The 23,333-nt window shown below is 31.1% G+C and overlaps 4 protein-coding genes across 4 annotated transcripts; 3 read left to right on the top strand and 1 right to left on the bottom strand.

The window, feature by feature from the left end:
* Nucleotides 1–68: 68 nt before the first annotated feature.
* On the top strand, nt 69–7,965 carry HELRODRAFT_94435 (hypothetical protein). Its single transcript, XM_009021352.1, has 13 exons — nt 69–252; nt 534–701; nt 838–1,016; nt 1,206–1,288; nt 2,613–2,706; nt 3,050–3,105; nt 3,398–3,571; nt 3,970–4,065; nt 4,340–4,439; nt 4,738–4,796; nt 5,268–5,326; nt 5,693–5,826; nt 6,065–7,965. The coding sequence occupies exons 1-13, from the start codon at nt 229–231 to the stop codon at nt 6,261–6,263; spliced, it is 1,425 nt and encodes a 474-aa protein (XP_009019600.1). The 5' UTR covers nt 69–228; the 3' UTR covers nt 6,264–7,965.
* A 4,352-nt stretch (nt 7,966–12,317) lies between these two features.
* HELRODRAFT_161432 (hypothetical protein) lies at nt 12,318–15,549 on the top strand (the record flags this gene model as incomplete). Its single annotated transcript, XM_009021351.1, has 8 exons — nt 12,318–12,482; nt 12,789–12,934; nt 13,081–13,189; nt 13,456–13,571; nt 13,831–13,924; nt 14,904–15,014; nt 15,137–15,284; nt 15,422–15,549. 8 exons carry the CDS (start codon nt 12,318–12,320, stop codon nt 15,547–15,549), a joined length of 1,017 nt encoding a protein of 338 aa, XP_009019599.1.
* A 1,207-nt stretch (nt 15,550–16,756) lies between these two features.
* HELRODRAFT_161431 (hypothetical protein) lies at nt 16,757–20,519 on the top strand (the record flags this gene model as incomplete). Its single annotated transcript, XM_009021350.1, has 4 exons — nt 16,757–16,877; nt 17,356–17,779; nt 17,854–18,160; nt 18,219–20,519. The coding sequence occupies 4 exons, from the start codon at nt 16,757–16,759 to the stop codon at nt 20,517–20,519; spliced, it is 3,153 nt and encodes a 1,050-aa protein (XP_009019598.1).
* A 1,206-nt stretch (nt 20,520–21,725) lies between these two features.
* Nucleotides 21,726–23,130, bottom strand: HELRODRAFT_161430 (hypothetical protein; the record flags this gene model as incomplete). Its single annotated transcript, XM_009021349.1, has 4 exons — nt 21,726–21,889; nt 21,995–22,046; nt 22,158–22,317; nt 22,397–23,130. 4 exons carry the CDS (start codon nt 23,128–23,130, stop codon nt 21,726–21,728), a joined length of 1,110 nt encoding a protein of 369 aa, XP_009019597.1.
* Nucleotides 23,131–23,333: the final 203 nt, after the last annotated feature.

Below are 23,333 nucleotides of genomic sequence, written 5' to 3'. Positions count from 1 at the left end.
CGGATTTGTATAAACTCTGTAATTGGTCTTTTCGTTGAGTATCGGTTCGGTAAAACGGCCCAGCACTACTTTTGTTCATTGTGTTGTAGAGGCAGACAGAATTGTTCATTTCTTTGAAATTTATCAATGTGTCAATTAAAATTAGTTGATCGTTAATATTTTTGGAAGTTTTTTTTTAATTTCCATGATATTATTTTGAAATCTTTAATTTGTAAATCTTGTTTAAAAATGTGTAAATGCTGCATTTCTCAGGTTTTGAATTTAATAATTATTTTATTTGTGAGAATTGAAATTGTTGAAATTCAATCAATTCATTGGTATACTTTATACTATTCACTATTCAGTATTTGTATTGTATATGAAATAATAATAAAGAATTGAATTTCATTCCAAAATTATTATTTATTTAGATTTAGTTTTTCACATGTTTGGTTCTTTAAAATTCAATTTATAATTAAACCACAATATAAATAAATTATCAGTTTCTACAGCCTCCCTAAATTAAAATTAGAGTAAAATGATAATTTTGAAAGTTCCTATGTTGTTGTGGACCAGAGTCATGTGGTTTGTGCTGTTCATTCTTGCCATCCATCAAGCAATCGACCAGCACGAGACTCATGTATGCATTCTTCCTTCTCATGGCTACCATCCTGTCTTGTCTCATGCTGACTAATGAAGCCCAGATGTTCATTACTTCCAATGTTAATATCTGTTAATATATGCTAACATCTTGTCATAAATAAATCCATGTTCTATGTTTGTTAATATATTAAATTAATTAATGCACTTGCAGTTGTCTGAAGAGTGCTTTACTATTGCAATTTGATTTCAAAACAGATTCAACATTTCAACTACACATGCACTTTCCTGAATGCTGGTCATGAATGTGACAAGTTGGTTGGTTACCTGGCTGTCTACAGGATTGCATTTGCCATGGTTGCTTTCCATGCTTTCATGTTGCTTGCTACATGCTTTATTTATGATAGCAATAACTTCAGGGCCAATTTGCATAATGGGTTTGAATTAATATTAATTCACTCATTCTTTAATCAGTTCACATGTTCATTCACTCATTCAATAATTCACATGTTAATTCAGGCCGTCATTCATTCAATCATTCATTTATTCATTATTTAATGTGTGCATGTATTTCATGAATTGTGCATAATTGATAGATTTAAAAGATATTGTTGTCATTTTACTAGGTTTTGGGGCATGAAGGTAGTTGTACTCATTGCCGTCTGCTTGGCTACATTTTTTATCCCTAGAGATGAACTCTTTAGCACTGGTCTGTATTTTTTATTATTTTTTATTTTCTCTGTCCAGTGTATATTTATTCTTTGGTTTTTCTTTTTTCATTTTCAGTGACAGCTATGATGAATTCATTGTGCTGCCTACTTGCAATCAAAATACTTGGTGCAAATTTAATGCATCAGTTTAGTTAGATGTTGAAAACAAAAATTACTGCACATATAAGATGATCTATATTGGTTAATAATTGTTAGTGGTTGAGTTGTGAAAGATATTGTGAGATGCCTGAGCAATTAAGTTTAGAGTTTAAGAAGGATGTGTGAGTTTGTGATTGTGTGTGTGTGATTGTGTGTGTGATTGTGTGTGTGTGTGTGAAGTATATGTATGTATTATCTTGTTTTAAATAAAATTCGTGTTATTTGATTAACATAAACTATTTATGCTTACATGATAAAACAAGATAACAATGCTTTTAAGGATATGTGACTGGAATGACAAAAGATCTACATGTCAATGGAATGTGAATGTAAATATATAATGCCAAACATAAACAACAAATTTTGGGTGTAACTCAATCATTCATTCATTCATTCATTCATCCATTCATTCAGTTATTCATTTGTTTGTGTATATGAGTCTCATTCTCTTCCCATTAAGGGACAACCACCATTAATTTGATTGAGTTTGCAGGCAGGCGCTTGAATAAACAAACCTCGGTGTCATTATTATCACCATGATGGTGTATTTGATCATTATCATCTTACACCATAGTCATAATCCTCTTCATCATTTATCATCATCTTCTTCATTATCATCGTCATCATCATCACATATGAGATAACCATCATCACCAATTATTTGGATTTCTTAATGATTAACTAGCTTCACACACCACACACATCACACACACACACACACACACACAAGCATATCTAACCATACTATACTGATATATACTGATCAAATCTACCGAAATCCTGCGTCGTGCTGGTTTAGATGATATAAAGGACGAATGCAGTTTGGTCATGTCAAACGAAGTGGAAACAGTGCCATAACTTCTCTTGCAGATGTTGAAGTACCTGGCACACGTCCCAAAGGCCGTCCAAATAAGTCCTGGTCGCAAACAATCGAGCAAGACATGAAAGCTCTAAATTTAAATGAAATGGATACAACTGATCATCTAATTTGGCGCAAAACGTTGATGGCAAAGAAACAACGTCCTACGTCGGGAAATCGGGTCTCTGGACGCAAAACGAAGATTGATTGATACTGATATAATTTTGTTGATGGTTGATGTAAAGTTGTCATCATGATCTTTGCTAACTTAAGAACTAATTTCAAACAATAAACTATCTGTACAGTTTGGATGTACATAGGCATGGTTGGTGGGACTTTGTTCATCATATTTCAGCTCATGTTGCTTGTTGATTTCGCCTATAGATGGCATTGCAGATGGTATGTTGTGTACTTGAGTTGCATGTTTGGGTTGTTCACTTTTATACATACATCTTCCTACATATCCAGTTAGTGCAGCAGTAATGCAGTTTAATTTTGTGGCGTGTAATTAAATAATTTTTGTTCTGTTCATAAATGAAGTAGGATGGTAAGCTATTCTAATTGGGGCATGCACTGAAGTACTTGTCTCCTCGATCATTTGTGATCTGCTGCAAAAATCCTTGATGGATTAGAGTGTTGAATTTTATGCTAAATTCTAATTGGTGGCGCTGATGATGTTAATAAACTGTAATACAGTTAATAAACTGTATCATTTAATTTGATTAATTTAAAAACAACTAAGGAATCATTATGCAAGAGGAACAGAGAAGCATGGACCAAACAAAAGATGGCTTTGTGGTGAGTGCCATCAATTTGTTCGTGTAATAATTCTCATTGTGCCACTCGTTCAATTGCTCATTAGAGGCTTCCAAACACTTTCAGTTAGCAGTTCATATCAATGGTTTATTTTATGAAGGATTTATTTATTTTATGAATGAGTTGTTTAATTTTTAAATGAAGATCATCTCTATCAAGATATTGATTCATATTTCGTTAATTTCTGGGTTTGTTTAATACACAATGCGTTACTGTATGATATATTTTCGATTGATTGTAATTAACCATTTACCAATCTTTTTAATTTTTACAGCTTTGTATTTCTTTGGAACACTGTTTCTTGTGCTGATGTGTTCATCCTGTGTTCTCTTGTTCGTTTTCTACACGAGACATGAAGAGTGCCTCGAGAACAAAGTCTTCATCCTGCTCAACTCATCTCTTTGCCTTCTTATGTGCGTTGTCTCCATGCTTTCTTGCACTAAGAAAGGTTAGTTAATTGAGTTATGCTTATGAATCTGCTGTCTAAGCTTATCACATTTCGTTCCTTCTTGTTTATGAAAAAGCTTTATTTTGAATGTTCAACTTCATCAGCCAATATTGCACTTTTATGCTGGTAACCTTACAGATCCCTTTATTAACCCATGTACACTATTTATTTTCATTATTACTTTCGTTTTGTGAACTTCTAACCCACTTCAGAACCTGCATGATTAATACATGTGCCCTGTGGCTCATTTTTTATTTAGACATTTTTATTTTTAAGTACATTTCTTTTTTATATTATTAATTGATTAATTTTGTTCTAAATTAATTGCAAAAAGATGAGAAGGTTGAAATATTATCGACCTGCATATGGTTTATGATACTGATTCAATATATTTTCAGTGAACTGCAATTCAGGATTGTTGCAAGCAGCAATTATAGGCCTCTATGTCATGTACCTTACCTGGCTTGCTCTTGCTAGCGAACCTGCCAAGCAGTGTTTGTTTTTCACATTTTCTTTTTACATAAGAAATTTAAACAAATAAAGTTTCATCTTATTTATTTTATATTTTCACATTTATGAGATTTATCAAAAAGTCATTTTTCTATATAACGTTTCTCTATAATTAAATATATAATGTATTTGTTCACTCAGCCGTCAGCAAGTTCAACAACAACACTATCAGTAGTAGTACATTCTCACTGAATTATGTAAGTCGGGATCATGATGGCAACTCATCGAATGTTGGAATCACGTGTGGGCCTCAACTAGTGTACGATCCGGAGACTGATTCATTTTTCATTTCATTCTGGAGGAAAGCATCAGGCTTTGTTGGTGCTGCATTCATGTTTCTCATGGCAATCTATGGAAGGTTCTTCTTAATTTTTTCTTTCATTTTAATTTTTAATCTTCTAATTAGAAATATAACGTAATGTTATGGTTTAATTTTCTTGAACGGTTGTAGTGATACCATTCTGAGGCATTGGGGAACAAATAACTTTTTTGAAATTAATATTGTACATTTTTTTATTGAAATGCATGCTAAGACGTTTCACTATGCTATCTGTTTGCTACAAAATAATATAGTTCACATTTTAAAAAAGGGTTCACGTTTGACGGTAGTAGCAGTGCTTTGAATAAATTGAATAATTTTTTTTACTTTCATTCAGTTTGATGTTGTCAAAGAAATCTGACAGGCTGGGTGTTGTCGTGTCAAATGACTCTGTTAGTTTCTATGTTTTATGTAGCTATTTTATGTAGTGTATAAACTTATGCATTTAATCTAATTTGTTGTTTTTTAAATATTCACATAATGTAATTTTTTTCATATTGTAATGATATGCTCCCTCCTAAAAAGTCTAATTAATGTTTATTTCCATTTCGAACACTTAAACAAATTTAGTTACAGCATTTCCTCTCAAAAAATTATGCCAATTTGCATAATTTTTATGAGATTTTGATGACATTTTCACGTATGATCATCTCTATTATATTGATAAGAGCAACTGATTTGAGACCTGAGACTTTTCCACTGAATTCTTCAAAATTTCAAACAATCAACTGGCCTTCTTAATTATTTTCAATATTATTTTGATGAGATTTTTTAAATTGATCAGATGAGCATTTCTGCCCTTCTAGTTTTACTAAAATTTGTTTTTATATCGTGTTTGTAATATCCGTCGAGAGCATAATAAATAAGAGAACCAAACCACACCATGCAGCTTTTGTCTTTTTAATCTTTCTCAGTCTAATTTTAATGTTTCTCTTTTCTATATAATCATCCATGGAAGAAAGCTTATCAAAATTTAAGTTGCATTAAAGCTGTTGCAAAGAAGCTTTTGTTCAATTTATTATTTTAACAAAATTTTTCAATACCTACACACCCAGGTGATGTCGTGCTGCTGTTGCTGCAGAAGCACAAGTTAGTTCACAATCATTCAATCATTTCGTTTACTCATTTCTTCTTACATATGTGATTTTCATTTCACTCTCGTATTAATTCAACTCTTTCAAAACTCATTCAAGCATATTAAGTTAAAAAATTCTTGATGCATTTGTAGACTTCCTGGCCATATGATCAAAAAAATATTGTAATTTTTGTTCTCTATATAAACAGCGCCAAAGCACCCGGAAAACAGAGGTGGACAGAAGGTGTTGTATGATGAGTTTGAGAGAGTTCTTTACAGCTATTCATTCTTCCATTTCATTTACATCCTCGCCACATTGTACATCATGATGCAGCTGACCATGTGGAACAAGTAATCTTTCACATTAACATTTGTTACAAATTTTCTCAGGCTTAGTAAAATGAGTAAAACATCTCATCAAAATTTCTGAGATTTCTACCACATTTCTTTTTAACATTTCTTGTTTACATTTTTCTCTCACAAATGAATTGATGAACGAACATTAAACCACCCCCACACAATTTACTAACTTCCAAATGACAAACCCGCTTGGAATAACTCAAATTTTAATTTGAAAACATCCCGACAGTCCCAAAGAATCAGTATTGAACACGTTTGGATTGAACTGGACCTCCGTTTGGATCAAAATGGCCACGAGTTGGGTCTGTGTCCTTATTTTTCTCTGGACAGTATTCTTTCCAACATGTGTTCCAGGTAGGAAGTACATTTACGAACAGCATGCAGACTGCCACACAAAGCAAAGACCTAAAAAGGGCACACTAGTATAAAGCACCAAAGCAAGGAAGTATTATTAATGTTGCTATTTGTCATGACTTATGTTTCAGTTAGGAAAGAATATTTAATTTTTATTTAATGTATTTAACATCATGCATCCTGTTTGCTTTGTAGTCATTTAATTTGTTCTATTTTTAACATGTTATTTCGTTTCATTTTTTAATGCGACCACTTTTGAGATGATTTTTTTATTGCACAAAAATCAAATTGTTCATTCAGTTGAAAAAGAGCTAAACGTTATTTCGTTTTAATGTCTAATAATTTTATGGATCATACATTTTATTCCTTACGAACAATGCTGTTATGTTTGCTGCTATTGTTATATTTTCTGTTTTTCTTACTCAGTTTAAATGCTTAATAACATTCTTCTGCTTGCTCCGCCTCTGATTTAGACCTTTTCTATCTTACAATCCTATGCAATTTTTCCAAAATGTTTACCACTAATGATGAAATTGAAGACCTGCCTATCTACCTCAACCCAACACTTATCTATCTTGTTGAGAACCTATGATACTTGGCCACGCATCCCTTATTACTTAACAGTTGTATATCACAATGATGTTTCTCCGTGTATACTATTTAATGAATTCAACTTTTTTTACTGTAATTTTATAAACTTTTTTTCGACAATCCTGTTGTGAGTTTTCATGTTTATTGAAACTAATACAAAAATATTACCATACATGCTACTATTGTTAAAACTATTTTCGTGAATATTATAGATAAATATATACATATAATTTTACTGTCCTTGAACGATCATTGAGAATAGAAATGGAAAGTAGAATTAAAATCTTTACAACTTTCAAAACATTTGATGCAGAGAATGTCAACTAGCTAATTATTAATAATTAAAAAATTCAAATTGACGGAATCAAAATAATACCATGAAGGCACGCATCCTAAATAAAAGTGATTGACAGGTTGTGCTATTAGTTCGATTTGCAGTATTTTTTAGTATTTATCCTTCACTAATCATTCAAATTAAATACATAAATCGGGGGTGCGCAAACTTTTTGCTGTGAGGGCCGCATTGAGAACTATTTTACCTTTGAAGGGCCACATGCACTTGGAATAGCAAATTTTTTCGACCCGGGAAAAGGAGAATTTTTGTGGCTTCTTTTTTGGTCACGTCTGGCTGACGACCTTTTTTGGCCTCGTGTGGTCCCGCATGAAATAGTTTCACAGTGGACTGTAGTTTGCCCACCATTGACATAAATAAATAAATGACCATTCATTCACGTAAAATCCCAATTTTACATTTAACATTAATGGGGTTTGTTAAAATTACATACATAAATTTGTAGTCTTTATCATTTGCCATGTTTATGCAGTTACATACTTAGATAGAATATGACATACTCAACATACACACATAAGACATGAAAATATTTTGGATTTAATAGAATATCTAATTAGAACATTTTAAAATCTCGGAATTTGATCAAGTGAGAGAATTATAAAAAAATTAATTTACTTTATAACTAAAGGTGATCAGTTAAAATTATTTAATTTTTTAAAATGTTTCATATGGAATTCAATGCTGCAATTATAGATGGTGACTGATTACCATTAAAAAACATTTAGAATGGTCTGTAAGGTACATCCCTATTCTTGCGCTTCTGAACAAACTTGCAGCCAAGGAATATCATCACACAAATTGATAACCCAAGTACGATTCCACCAAAAAACGACCAACCATCGAATCCATGGCAAGGCAAATTGCCTGAAATTTAATTAAATATATTTATACAAATTAATTGTCATCTAAAATTCTGAATTGAAAGTGAATAGATATTATGGTTATAAAATGAAATAGCTAAATGTTTGTATTGCAACTTCAAGATGTTAGGATAGGTTATTTAAAACTTCAACCAACAAGCAATTTGAATTATTCACTTATTTATAATATATATTTATTTTATATATAATATATATTTATTTTTAATTCAGGCTAAATTATTTAAATGAAAAAAATTAAGCTTAACAGTTTTTCAAACACCGGAACTAATTTAAAATGTGATATCAGTGTTTAAAAAAATTTTACTTGGAGTAGTAGTTGATGTTGGAATAATGGAAGTTGTGGAAATGGTAGATGAAGCATTGGGGAATGTGGTGGGCTGACTGGTACTTGTAGGAAGTGTAGTAGGCAAATCAGTAGTGTTGGAAATATTAGGGCTTGTCGTCGGAGCAGCTGTTGTCTTAGTTGTACCTGTGGTGACGTGGCCAGTTGTAGTTGCGTTAGTAGTCATAGCATTTGTAGTTGTAAAATTTGTAGTGAAGTTGATGGAGGAAGTTGTAGGGTTGCTAGATGTGGAAAAAGAAATTGTGACTGTCGTGTTTGTAGCTGTACCATTATTTGTTCCATTGAGAGATTGTTGTTTTTCATTTGTAATAGCTGTTTCGTTACCTAAAAAATTATAAAAAAGTCATTAAATAAAAAAGATAAGAAAATAAAAATCGATAATATTTATTTATAGTTAGAGACTGGTTAGATTAATTGGCTGACTTGTATGCCGAACATAATGAAACACAATTTTTCTTAATTTAATCAAAACAAATTGCTTTAATATAATGGATAATGTGGTACATTGAGATGATATCATAAAATAAATAGTGGCTGTCTAGAGATGTTTATTAACGTACAGCATTTGGCTGATTGTTCATAAAAAAACAATTTTTTAAATTTAATCAAAACAAATTGTATTAACATAATTAAATAAATATTCTTAATAGGTATTAAAACAAAAATTGTATTAAAATAATGTGGCACATTGTGACAATTTCCAAAAATCTTATAGCTTGAGATGTTTACTAACGTACGTGATATTTGACTGACTTTTCACAAAAACACAATTTATTTAAATTTAAATGTAATAAATAAATTGTTACAATATGTCCATGTTTACAAACTATCTCAATGTAATTTTAATAAATTGACTCCGCCCGTGTTGAATTGTCTAGCGCTTGATTATTTATTTATATCAAATTGAAAATAATTTAGATCATTACTATAATAATAATTTAGATCATTACTTGTCAAATATAAATGGCTTATGGAGTGGTTAACAGGGTTAGGGCCTCCATAAGCCATTGATTGTTATCAAAACCGAAATTTACTCATATTTTAACTTTTTGTTATTTAATGTTCACTATTTCAACTATTTGACAAGTAATGATCTAAAAAACTTACCTAATTAAATTATTTTCAATTCAACATGGGCGGAGTCAATTTATTAAAAGTACATTGCGATAGTTTGTAAACATGGACGATATCATAAGAGTACCGATCTCACGTTTTACCTATTCATAATATGTATTTGATGGAAAATTGTTATAAAGTAATGCAGCACATAGCAACAATCTCTAAAAATCTAGTGGCTGACTTTATAACTTACTTGGTTTGACTGATTTTTCACAAAAATACAATTTTTTTTAATTTAATGTTTTAATCATAACAAATTGTATAATACAATTGTAAAATTATTCTTATTATTTAAATAAATATTCACTATTTATTACAATTTTGGCTGAAAAACATGTTATTAATATATCATAGAACAACTTATTTTAATTATTAAATTAAGAAAAATTGTGTTTCATTGTCTTCAGCATGCAAGTCAGCCAATTTATCATTAATCTGACTGGCAAGTAGAGACCATACATAAAATTTATATTTTATAAAAATACATAAATTATTATTATTTTATTTAATTATTAATAGCAATTTTTTTATAATAAATAAAATACAATCCGTGAATCCGTAAGAGTAAAAACATTTTTCAGCGTAAAAAAATAAGTTACAAATTGTTAATTAAAATCGATCATCGTCACATGAAAACTCAACAGAAAAAACACCTTCCTACACCAGCACAAAGTTCATGCGGTATAAAAAACGCCAAAAATTAAAAACAACCTTCTAAAATGACGGGATAGAAGTAACAAGCGAGAAGGCAGATGAAAATAGTCAATCGACACATTTTGATTTTCACGTCTAACTAATAAAACTTTAAACAAATAACTAATTCCACTGATCCAACTGACTAACCACTAACAGCCTACCGACAAAGAGCACGATCAGTTTGATAACCAGCAGGGATGCGCGAGGTAAATGTCGTCCGGTTTTTACGGTTAATAATCTCTCATTATTTTAAATATTATATAAATACAATTAATTACTATTTATTATATTAAATAAGTACTATGCAATATTTTATATAAAAATAAAAACTATACTATTTTCTATTCTAAACGGCAAAAAAATCTTATAAATATAAAATAGACGAATGCCATATGTTGACAGTGGTAACGTAAAATCTAGCTCAATCTTCATGTCAAACGTAGAGAAAGTGTTCAACAGTTTTGATTTGACTTGGTTCTTTGTGTGTTAATTTATTTTACCATAGTTTCAATTTGCTTGCATGTTGGAAATATATTCCACATACATATGACAAACATATTCAAGTTTCATGGCTTTGCTACCTCTCAGAAGTTATGCTTAATGCAGCCATCTGTGAAACATTCACTTAATAAAATTAACTGTGAAAATTGGTAGCCGAAAGAATTCGACTAATTTTGGCATATACAGAGAGTTTCTCGATAACGCCAACATAACGCCATCCTTTGGAAAACATGCACGTTTTCAGTTTATTGAAATAATCTCTAATGATTACATTTCATTCCGATGTAACGATGTAATTTTCAGAATTCATCCGCATGACGTAGATATTCACATGCACATGCAAATGCACATAGCAAGATGAGGCAATGCCGTGATTATTCTGCTTCAAAACTCGATCGATGGATGAAATTTGCTGTTGAAATGCTATCAATATTTGCCGTGTTTCTTCTTTGCTTTCTAAATGTAATGAGTAAAGTAATTTTTAAATTGTTCAATATTTATATTTTTGAGATAAAAGACTTTTTGAAATTTTTATATTTTATGATTTTCTCCAAATTAGAAAAAAAAATCAATTTAAAATAAATTTAATTTCTCTTGTTTGAATTTCTGAAACTTTATTTCAATGATTCCGAATTAAAATTAACTGAATAAAAATGAAAAAAAGTTTTTAAAGTCAAAATTGTTTTATATTGTCCGTTGACATTTTTTTTCAATTGCAAGATAGGTTTTAATTTTTGTCCTTCAATTCTTGCACATAATTCAACAAGACTTTTTTTAAAAATCACTCGACAATCTGAAAGCAATTCTAAAAACCTGAAACTAATCACAAGATTGATGAGCATTCTTTAATTGTAGCATACTTTTACAAATTCACTTTTTCATCTTCTGGATGAATTCAACGTAACACAGTTTTGAATGACGTCAGTATATGTACGTGACGTACAGACGATATTGTGCAAGTCATAGAGTGCTGGCTGGAGAAGTAAACAAATATATAACCAAACAACCTTGTATCACTGTGCTCCTCTGTAATAACATACAAATGTGACACAACACAGCCATCTCTCCTCTGCCTGTTTGTTGCGAGACGAGATACCTAAACATAGTTTGTATATTTTCTTCTCACCTGTCAGTTTAATCAGCAGTTGTTTTTTTCTGAAAATGTTTCAAAAGTTGTCTACACACATCTCAAATTTCAAATCCCTCAACAAAAACTTTTTATTTTAAAATTAAACTAAAACTAATGTTGCATTTATTTCATTCAAGCATGTGCTTCATTGTTTGCTTGTCTTCAAACTTACACATCATCGTAGCGTCACTTATTTACATAAACTTGAGCAGTTCGTTATTCTATATTTCAAAAGTATTTTCAAATAATTTGAATCACTGGAAAGTTTTTCACAAGATCGGGCAAGTTAAACATTAAAAATTTCAAGTTTAATCTTATTGAATTTAACCATCGCTAACTAATAAATGTTCATTTTTTTGTCATTTTTTTTTCTATCAGAAACTTTCAAAAATTATAGACAAATCTAAATTTAGATTAATGAAAAAAATATGTGATTTATTTAAGTTGCATCATAAGACTTCAATTTTCCAATAAATAACATTCATCGCTTGAATTAAAAAACTGCAGTGATAAAAGATGACATCCGGCAATTCAAAGAAGATGTGTCAGTTCGATGGCGTGCCACCTTACTATCTTCCAAAGTGGAGGTACCTGTCACTGGACAACAAGCTGCCCGTGCGGAAAAGCGTTCTTGACGGAGTGCTTAATTTGTATCTCGGAGATGGAAACATCGGAACTTCGGTTCGTTCTGCTGTTGCACGTTTTAAAATCACGCCAGGCTTTTTAAATTGGTTTGTATATTAATTCAACAGTAGTTGCTCTCTCAAAATGTTCTGAAGTAAACTCGAATCATACATGACCAATCCAATAAATATTGAGTATTGAGTTTAACGCGAGATAAAATAGCATTAACTAACAAACAACTGGTGAATTCGATGGTTTTGTTTTCACGATTTTCTTGTTTGAGATTTCAAGATTTTTTAAATAAAAAAACACAAAACTATATATCGCACTTGTTTTAATAACTATATTTTGCACTTTGAACAGCCATGGATCAAGAACAAGCATCTCGATTTCAACCTGCTGGACCCGCTGATGCTGCAGCAACCGTGTGACAGAGAGTACGACTCACTAAGAGATCCTTACCTCAAATGTTACTTCGCTAACGCACGGCATCTCAGACAACTTTACAAGTTTATATTTTACATATTTCTGTTAGAGTTTTTGGTAGTTTTGAAAAACAATTCTATAATATTAATTAATTTTGCCAGCAAAGTTGTCTAAGACTCAATTTCAACAAATTTCCTAAAGTTTTAAAACATTTTTTTTAACATGACAGACAAGGATTAATAACCAGGGAAGGCAAAACAATATCGTGTCTTCGCGAGTACAACATGTACCGAGCCTACATCCACGCTACAAATCTTGACATCATAAGGACCTTGCATGTAGATACATCATTTAATTAAATAACCTCAATAAAATTTACTGAATTTGTGATTTTGCCTTGTTTCAAATTAAAACGCATACAATTATATATAAATATGTAAATATAAAACATAATATCGACAACTTTGCGTTATTATCAAGGAACTTTTACATCAACAACTTGCATTTGATAAGCAAATTTTGACCAAAATTTAGAATAAATTGGTGTCAGTTATGCAAGTTTTGAATCATTATTTACGGCGGCCACAAACCAACCTGGTTTTAGGTGCAAAATGAATGCGAAGACACGAAGAGGTTGGTGATGACCACCCTGATGAAGGCTAAAGCACTCCCCAAGGAAGATTATGAAAACCAATGTGGCAACAATACTTTGTATAGGAGGTTTAACGCATTCACACGTTCACGTCAAATTTAAAATGATTTACAAATTATTGAAAAGATTTTAAAATACAACGTTTTGCCTTAATTCACGTCTCAGTTTTATATTTCAGTTGTAAAATTTGAGCAAACTGATTCGATTCCTCGACATCGTCTAACTGGTCCAAAAACGTCCTTTAAAATTATTTAACCATTGAAAAATGTTCAAATAAAATTTTAATGTTGACACTACTGACTAACTTACTAAGTTAATAACTAACAGGTATTCAGATGCACTGAGGATGGAAATAAAAGATATTTGCGAGCGAGCGGAGAACGAATTTGAAACAACACCATTCTTTAGGGAATACTGCGAGGTTAGTTTTTATAACTTACGCACTGAAGGCAATGTATTTCAGAATAAATAATTCAGTTGACTCGAATCCACTTTTTCAAAGTGGTGTTTAGTGTTGCGTTGACAAGTAAAATTAAAAAATCATAATCGATGAAATTACGTCAAAGCGAGACCTGCGCCAGAGATGTACTATCCTTATCGGAAACTATACATTTTTATATGGTTATGTATAGTAGAATCCAAACATACAGCTGTAATCGGTTGTGAGAAACATATTTTCATTTAGTCATATTGTTTGTTGTATTCAAATGTAATACAATACTATCGTCAAACATTTTATCAAATTTCAAATGTGACTTTCAAATCTTGACTTTTTTTATACTGACATAATTAATCGATTCTATGCTATCAGATGATAACTTCCACTTATCATTTCTTATCATAACTTATCACTTAAATGGAAGTTGAAATCTCCAACAGACCTGCAGATATGAGTTGCAGTTATTTTTTCTCATAAAACAAAATCATTTTCGTCTTGTTGGTCAAAAATTTTGTCTTAAAAATTTGAGGTCCATATTCCAATTTTTACATTTACGTCACAAAAAGATGTTTTGAACATAATTATATGAAATTAAGTCTAAACGAAAACATTTAAATTAATTTTTAATCATATCAGAAGACGTATTGCTACCTAAAATGATAAAAATGTCAAACAAATGCAAGAACCCCCAGATTTTCACAATGGAATGAATAAAAAAACATGCAGAAATTCAAAGCAGAAGAAAAAAAACTTGGATATAAATCAACATTGCAGAATTAACGAAACTGAAAGTCATTAAAAAAAAACCATTTTTTCACATACAAATATTATATTAAAAAACAATTATCACGAACTATAAAAATATAAATATTGTATTAAAAAACATACAAATATTAAAACCAACTATCACGAACTATAAAAATATAATTTAAAAAAAAACTTTTTTAAATTTTGTAATTAGGGTGAGAGACAATCTCTGCTGAAATTCCGACAAATGCTCTTGAATGATATTAAAAAGAAGGCACTCATAAGACTGCAAAAGCTGCAACAGTACGAACATAACCAAACTAAGGTGGTTCAGTTTGAAAGTTGGAACTCTACTAACAACACACTCTTATGTTCATTTTTGTCAAGTTGGAAAAATTCAATTAAAATTTAAAAAAATAGTAATGACGAACATTTTGGATACTTCAGTTTTGGAAGCACTGGCAGAAACACACTAATTCCCAAGTTCAGAACAGAGCCGATGAATTGGTTAGGGAGCATGTATTGAAATATGAGAGGTGTAAGAACATTAAAGAATATATGGATCTCTCTCTATATAGGCAACGAAAAATGGGAGGTTGTAATGAAAATAAGTTTGTGTGTCTGTGTCTGTCTGTCGGCATGTATGTGTGTGGGTTTGTTTGTGTGGTTGTTTTTAATATATTAAACAATGAAAAATGTGTTATAATCAATTCGATATTTAATTTTGAGTAGATGTTGTACAGAAAGGCAAAGAGCAGCACGAGAACAAACTGAAGAAATCGATGAGAAAGGTGGGGCAGAGAGTTTGCCTAAAGTCTCAGCGCCAGTACCCCCTGTCAGCCACTTGTCCATACAGTTAATATTGCCTCATTTGTTCTTGTTTTCTAAAATAAAAACTGATTAACATAACATAATAAGGATTATAGTGGTTCACTATATATATCTGTGTAAAAAACACTGAAAAATTTTTGACTAATAATATGGAACTCAAATCCTAACCTTCCAAGTCTGTCTGACTTTGAACTCCTGCGTTGTAGAAACTGTTACAGTTTGTCCGTCCAGTTTATTTCAATGTTCAATAACTCTCGAACTGAAAAATCTTCCTTTTATTGTTCCTACCCTTTCTTTGAAAAGCTCGTACTGGTGCCCTCCTGTGTTACTACTTTCTGTAAATTGGAAGAATAGGGATGAATCTATCTCATCTAACTTATGATTTTGTACTCCTCTAGCCCTATGTCTATCCAAAGTCTTCAATCCACATATTATCAATCTTTCCTTATACGAAAGTCTTTCACAATTGTTAATCATAAAAAATTATTATTATTATTATTATTATAATTATTATAAAACATTAATTTTTAAGTACCTACAGCTAAATAATGAAAGAAGTAATTGATAAAACAATTGCGACAGATTTCTTCGAAGGGGGAACGTACGACGATTCTTGTCCGCACAGCAATGTCGGTTCAATTTCATTTTACACAAACATTTCCATAGTTTTATATTTCTATCGTCGCCAGCACATAAAAGCAAACATTATTGAAACCTGTACAACCAGGCAGTGTATAAAGAAACGTAATAAAAATTTCTTCGACAAGTTTTTTTTAATTTCAACTTACACAGCTAGCAGAAATAGATTTTTTTAGAGTAGATTTTCCGAAATAAATACATCCTACATAATAATTTCCGAACATGCAATTATTTATGGAAATCACATCACTTTCAGAATCGCTTAATTTACGTTTTAGCCTCTCAATTCTTCCAAACGTCCATTTTATCCATTGTTTCAAATGAAAATAGAATTTGGTCGATGAACTCCTGTTTTAACAGCTTGTTTAAACCTGTCATGCAGACATTAAAACGAATGCTTTTTTGTTTAATTAACCAATTTCACATCAGATCGTTGCAAATCTAAAAGAACAATTATTCTGTGAAGATATAAAGAGCAATCAAAAAGATAAAAATCGCTTTCAAGTATTATTTTATTTTTATTAACATACTAATTACAATTATTTGACATATATGGAAAAAACTATAAATTTAAAAAATATATTTATATTTTTCAAAATGTTACAAAATTATTTCAACGATTTTTTCTTCTGTGTTATCAACAAAGAAAATTTTTTGAAAATTAATTTGCAGAGTTTGCAGATTGTCACTGAAAGCCAAAATCAAAAAGCGATTAACGGTTAGCAAGTGTTTCAATGTTTGCACATTTTTTCTAAATGACTCAACATTTTTTGTTTAATCTAATCTAACTTCAAACCATATGCAAGCGCTACAATTAATTTACAACTTACAACTCTTAGAAATGTTGTTTATAATAAAAACTTATGACCGGTTATTGGTTTAAAATGGTGAAATTTTTACGTAAAGATTTTAAAAATTGTTATAACAAAAAAAACTTGAAACAAAAGAAAACAAGGGTTTGATAAAAACCACTATCTACAATTCCCAAAAATTTGAATATTTAATTAAGATACTTTTTAAGTAGGTACAATGAAAAAATCTTTTTCTGTCATATTACAAACATGATTACCTATTTATAACCGATCATAAATAATCTAAAACGACGAATTATATGTTTAGATGCATTCAGTCTTAATCATGATCATCTATATATTGTAACCAAAAAAATATTTCACGGCACGTATAAATACAACCAGGTTCTCAGAAGTCGAATTTCAAGAAGAAGATTCAAGAGAAAGAACAGCCCTCCAGCGTTAAACAGTATGATGATAATGTGCCAACCATTTCTGATTCGCTGGTTCTTACAATAATCAGGAATGCGTTAGCCTTAGTAGTGAAACATTTGAAATTGCCGTATATTTGCCAGCCTAGTAAACATTCACATTTCAAAACAATTCGAAATCAATATTTTATCCAAGAGATAGCGAATGAAATTAAAGACGAGCTGTACGATCTAGTTAAAAATAATTTGGAATTACTTATTACTGTAACAAAAACCCGTCAATTCAACCAAGATAATTTCGATGAACGACAAAAGAGGGGTCTGAAGAGCAATGAAAAAATTGTCACCTGGGAAGGAGCCCCTCTGATGAAAAGTAACAGTCAGACAATGACTGGCAGGTTAAAAAATTCATCAAATATTTGTTTTTGTATCAAAATTTTTCATATATGTTATTAAATCCAAAATTTCTCAGGTTTATTCGTGAACAGTTACTTCGTATCTCAACAAAATTGAAATGCGAAGGCATGTTGTCGGAAAAGAACAACAAATCTCCAGAAGTCATATTAGATCATCGCTTTTTTGCAGCAATTGCCGAAGCAACTAGCGCACAAGACATCCAAGAACTGTCGTGTCAGTTGCTCGATGGTAACAAAGTAATCTGTGAAGCGCGAGAAATTGTCACAGCTTTTGAAGAATACAACACATTCCAAGCAAAAAAAGATGAATTAATATTGTGCCTCATCACCAGCCTGATTCGCACTGCTTTATCAACCATCAAAGTAATTTGATAAATAAAAATATTAAACTTGTTTATACTTGACAAATTTTAAATTTTAGGATTCGTTAAATTGTGCCGCCATTGAAATGGACGATATTTTGATAATGTGCTCAGTCTTAAACAAAGATTCAAGTCATGCCAAGAAATCAATCCTTTGCAAAAACGTTGAAAACCTTATCGACAAATACAGCAGTGATCTCATGAACAAGAAATGCATGGATTATCTAGTGAAAGACACTGTCAAAAAAATAAGATGTACAAAAGAAACTCCTAACTCTGATGAAGAAATTTCGAAACATATTTTCAAGGCCGCTAAAAGATTCATTTCAAAAGTTATTGAGAATTTAATGAGCGAAGCTTCTAAAAAATCTCAAGCGGCAAACGCCAACGAAACTACGGAAGATAACGTCAGATGCGAAAGCGATTACGATTATGAAGGCGAAGATAATAAATCACCTCTGAAAGACCCAAGTACTTTGACAGAAAATGAATTAGTTATGAATAAAATAACACCAGATGATATCGCAAGTTCTTTAACTTCGGCTATTTCCAAAAGCGCTTTAAGAAAGAAATCGTCAGCCAATATTTCACAAATAGAAAATAAAAGAAATGTGTCTAAAAAAAGTGATATTGTTATCGACGAAGGCAAACATTTAACTGATGAAAAAAAACAATCAGTGGATGCACTTTTGAATGTTCAAACAAAACAGGACAGTCGTCTCTCTCAAACCAGACAAAAAGTTGAGGACTCTCGCACATCAGACCTAGGACGCAATTCTCAAACCAGCCAAAAAGATAAAGATTCTCATCCATCTGATTTGATTCGTCATTCTCAAACCAGTCAAACGTCGAAAGATTCCCGTACACCAGTTGTTAAGAAACCGAAACTTAGTTCAACAATAGTAAATAAAGAAAAAACAGATGACAATCAGATAAATAAAAGAAGTGATTTTGAAGAAATCATTCAAGAAGATTACAAAACAAGTGAAAACATAGATAATGACATAATTTATAAAAAGTTTGATGACCAAAAATTAGATAAAATGGTTGACGGTGAAGACGAATATGCTGAAATGCCTAAAGAGCAAAAAGAAAGTGAAAATACATTTGTGGAGACAAATTTTGAAATTATTGATGCTCTTAGTTTGAAAGAAGAAAGACAAATATTATTATCCAAGTATGGATCGGCGAAATTGTCGTTGATTCTTAGTAAAAAATCAGACATCCCGGCACAGAGCAAACAAATCTCTTTAGGAGAAATAAAAACATCAATTGTACCGTTATACTATAGTAAAGATGCTTCAGTAACCGATGTAATTAAAACACCAGCTTCAATTCTTAGCAAAATTAAACTATCAGAAAATGAATTAAATATTTCAACGGTGAAGTATAAAAAATCGTCACCATCAGATAGAAGTAAAAAAATAGAGGCCGAATGTGACGATAGGGATGATTCATATATTAGATTAACACCTGATCAAGAGGCCAAAACACCGGCATCGCTAAAAGAAAAGTGTAACAAAACGGATGCTGAATGGGACAATAAAGATGTTTCTTATCTTGAAATGACTCCTGATCAAGAAGATAAAACACCAAAGAAGAGAAGCAACAAAATTGATGGCAAATGTGATGATGGGGCTGTTTCAAATAGGGGTCAAAATCTAAATCAAGAAGCTAATACACCTTCTATTAACGATTACGCTCTGACGAGAATCAGTCCAGATAACAGTGCAAACTTGCCTTCAGATAAAACCATGAATGAAATGACTGATTTCAGACAATCACCAATAAGTAAAGCAAGTACACCTTTTGAAAAAAACGCTATTGTTAAAAAATGTTTATCAATGACTGATTGTCCATATCTAACTCAAACACCTGATCGAAAATCAAGCATTCCCAGTGATCTTTCTCCAAATTTCGAAGAAAATAATGATACACCTTGTGAAGCAGAGCCTGACCAAGAAGATATATTCGAAAAAGAAAATCAAACCGAAACCGATGAAATTTCTAAAAGAAAAACACCGGACAAAAAAGCTGATATATCTTTTCCGCTTGATGATTTGAAACAAAACATTCTAAACGCTAGTCCCAACGAATATGAGCAGCCAATGTTTACTACGGCCAGTGAAACTGACATACCAGATCTCATAAATCAAAAACCCGATAAAACAGTAGCTCACAACGGTCGTTTCAGCGATGATCCACAATCGTTTGACAACAACCAAGGAGATTTGCCAGACACTGTCCAAAACCGGAAAGCTGTATGTGAAGCAAATTCTATCGGAACAGAACAACTGGCCATTCAACAAGAAGCTACTCATAACGAGCCTGATTATCCTGACACTCAAGGATTTTATTGAACACATTAATTTCCATTAGTTACAGCCGAATATAAATTTGAAAATATTGAAAAACGTTACAGAGTACTTAAACTTATATGAATATAAATCTGAAATGATTGAAGAATGTTACCAATTACTTAGACTGTACGTTCAACGGTTTCATCAAATTGACAATGCCATTAAATTAAAAATTATATCAAAACTTAACAAAGTATATATGACATATATATCTATGTTTGTGTTTTGAATGATTGTGATTATAATCCATGTAATTTTTCTAACGAGTTAATTATTTTCAAAAAGAAATTATAAGATGATTTGCGAAATGAAAACATATAATTACCTTTTAAGTCCTCCGTATTCTAAAAATTGAGTTGACTTGACGTTGACCTAAATGCGTTTCCATCGAGATTCCTTGCACCTGTTCATGATAGGCGCGGCATCAGTATAGCTTCCACAAAAGTTTTTTTGAAAAGAAAATGATAGGGCAATGCCGCATAAATTACCACAAAAGGTACTATAAATACGATTCTCAATTTCGAAACATTAGCTGACAGATTTCTAACATTAGCTGGACAATTTCTAAAGAAATGGAAAAAAGGATTAATGCAGCTGAGATGTGGTTTCTGAGAAGAATAATGAAAATTAGTTGAACCTCTCATACCTCCAATGAGAATGTATTAAAACAACCCGGTTATGAAAAGAGGAAATTACTACAAATAATCCGACAGGGGCAGCTACTAGAAAGATTGCAGAGAGAAGAGGTCGCGGTCAACAACGAATTACCTTCGTGAAGTCCTTGTGTCACTTGTTGAATGTCACCACATTTCAACTACTACAAAAAGTTTAAAGATCGGGTTTTATTGAGGTTGATGGTCGCCAATGTCCCGCAAGGATAAAGCACGAGAAAGAAGACAGATCACCGAAAAGTACATCTCTCAAACATTTTGTCATCTAGTTGTTGTACTAAGTTTGCTTGACATTTTAAACAATGTTTAAGAAATTCAAAAATATGCGTAGCATTGTTTTATACATCATATCTAAGCATATATCATAAATCATTGAAGTAAACAATCTTAACATAATCTGGACAGTTATAAAAACAGATCTTAATATGATACCCAATACCCTATTAAAACAATTGTATAGCTATAAATAAAACAAAGTTTTAGAAAGTATTTAATAAAATTTGTAATATATGCAAAAATGTTTCCTCAAGAGATGTTAATTGTAGACTTTGACACGATTTATTTCAACAAGTGATTTAAATACATCTTTTAAGGCGTTTGTGATGTTGTCCTCATTCGTTGAGTAGATGTCCATTTGAATGTGATTATTATTGCTTTCTGCCTCTTTCATCAATATTGGGTAAGGCAATGCAACGTTATCTTAAATTCATTAATCAAATAATAATTAGTTTTAAGATGAAATTCTTAAAATAGTTAATAAAACTCCAAATAATCAAACGTAAGAAAAAAAATAATATGACATACGTTGCTTTCTGCTTACAGAAGCTGCTATCTCTTCAACATTTTTTATAATCACCTAAAAGCATTTATACGCCAAATAAAATTATTTTGTTTAGATTTTAATTTCGTTAATACGAGCCTTATTTTTTCCCATAATTCCAAACAACAGCAACTCATTCTTTAGAACTTTGTAAGCTAAGGTAGTTATCACTACAGTTTTCTTGATCACTTTCTTGCACAAATCTCTCAATTCCTTGATGTAAGGAGGCATGAAATCCAAATCTCCTCTTAGTACAAAGTCCGAATTTTCGCCATCAACTTTAGTTACTAGCTTGATCTCAATTTCACTAAAATCCAAAAACATTATTTTGAATTTGAATAAAAGCTAATTAATCATGCAATGCACATAATGGTTTTTATTAATACCTTTTTGCAGCAGAAATGTAAATTTTAAATAATTCTATACTGGCAAATTTTTGAAGAACTTCTGCTATCACTGATGACACTGAAATGTATTTGAAAAATGCTCTAGACCACAATCCATTCCAGAACCTTCCCATCAACTGCTTGAGGTCATGCTCATCTTTTGAATATCCAATCAAAGTTAATTTAGTGTCTGTTCTAGACCATGTTATGGCATCTCCAAAATTTTGCTCCAAAGTCCAAAAATATGATGACCAAATATTACCAGTAAAAAGTTTCAATTTCTCTTCATCCAAATCAAATTCAGTTCTGGTAATGTAAGAGTTTAAAAATCCAGTAACTTTCTCCACCACATCTGCATTCAAGACACAGGCACATAGCTCTCCATCATCATTTATTGTAAAAAGGGCACACTCATAGATTTCTTGCATAACTACTTTCTCCAAATCTTTAAGCATGTTTTTATGACGAAAAAATCTACGGGTTTCCGATTCAGTTAAAATAAATGAAGACAACACCACGTCTTTAATACTTTTTTCAAATCCTTCTATTTGAGTTTGAAAACTTAAAATAGAAGCATCACTACCAGAGACTATCAGCTGATCATCATCAGATATCAGTGAATGTAGGAAATACTGATCTAACATTTCTTGAAGTTTTGAGGAGTTTTTTAATAAGGACAGAAGTTTTACAGAGAGCTTGACTGTTGTGCTTGCAATTTCTTCACTTTTCCACATTTCCAAGCATTTGCTACACCAAAAATTTGATACAAAAAAATCTGAAAATGTTAACTAAACAGTACAAGAGATTGGTCAATTTACTTCAATACAATAAGTCAATAACTATTACTTGCTTTCACAAAACATTTGTATTTTATATTAATATTACACATAATATAAATATATGTATATATATATATATATATATATATATATATATA

The sequence above is a fragment of the Helobdella robusta genome, assembly GCF_000326865.2.
Source record: "Helobdella robusta unplaced genomic scaffold HELROscaffold_3, whole genome shotgun sequence".
Taxonomy (NCBI): domain Eukaryota; kingdom Metazoa; phylum Annelida; class Clitellata; order Rhynchobdellida; family Glossiphoniidae; genus Helobdella; species Helobdella robusta.
This window is presented reverse-complemented; position numbering and strand designations above follow the sequence as displayed.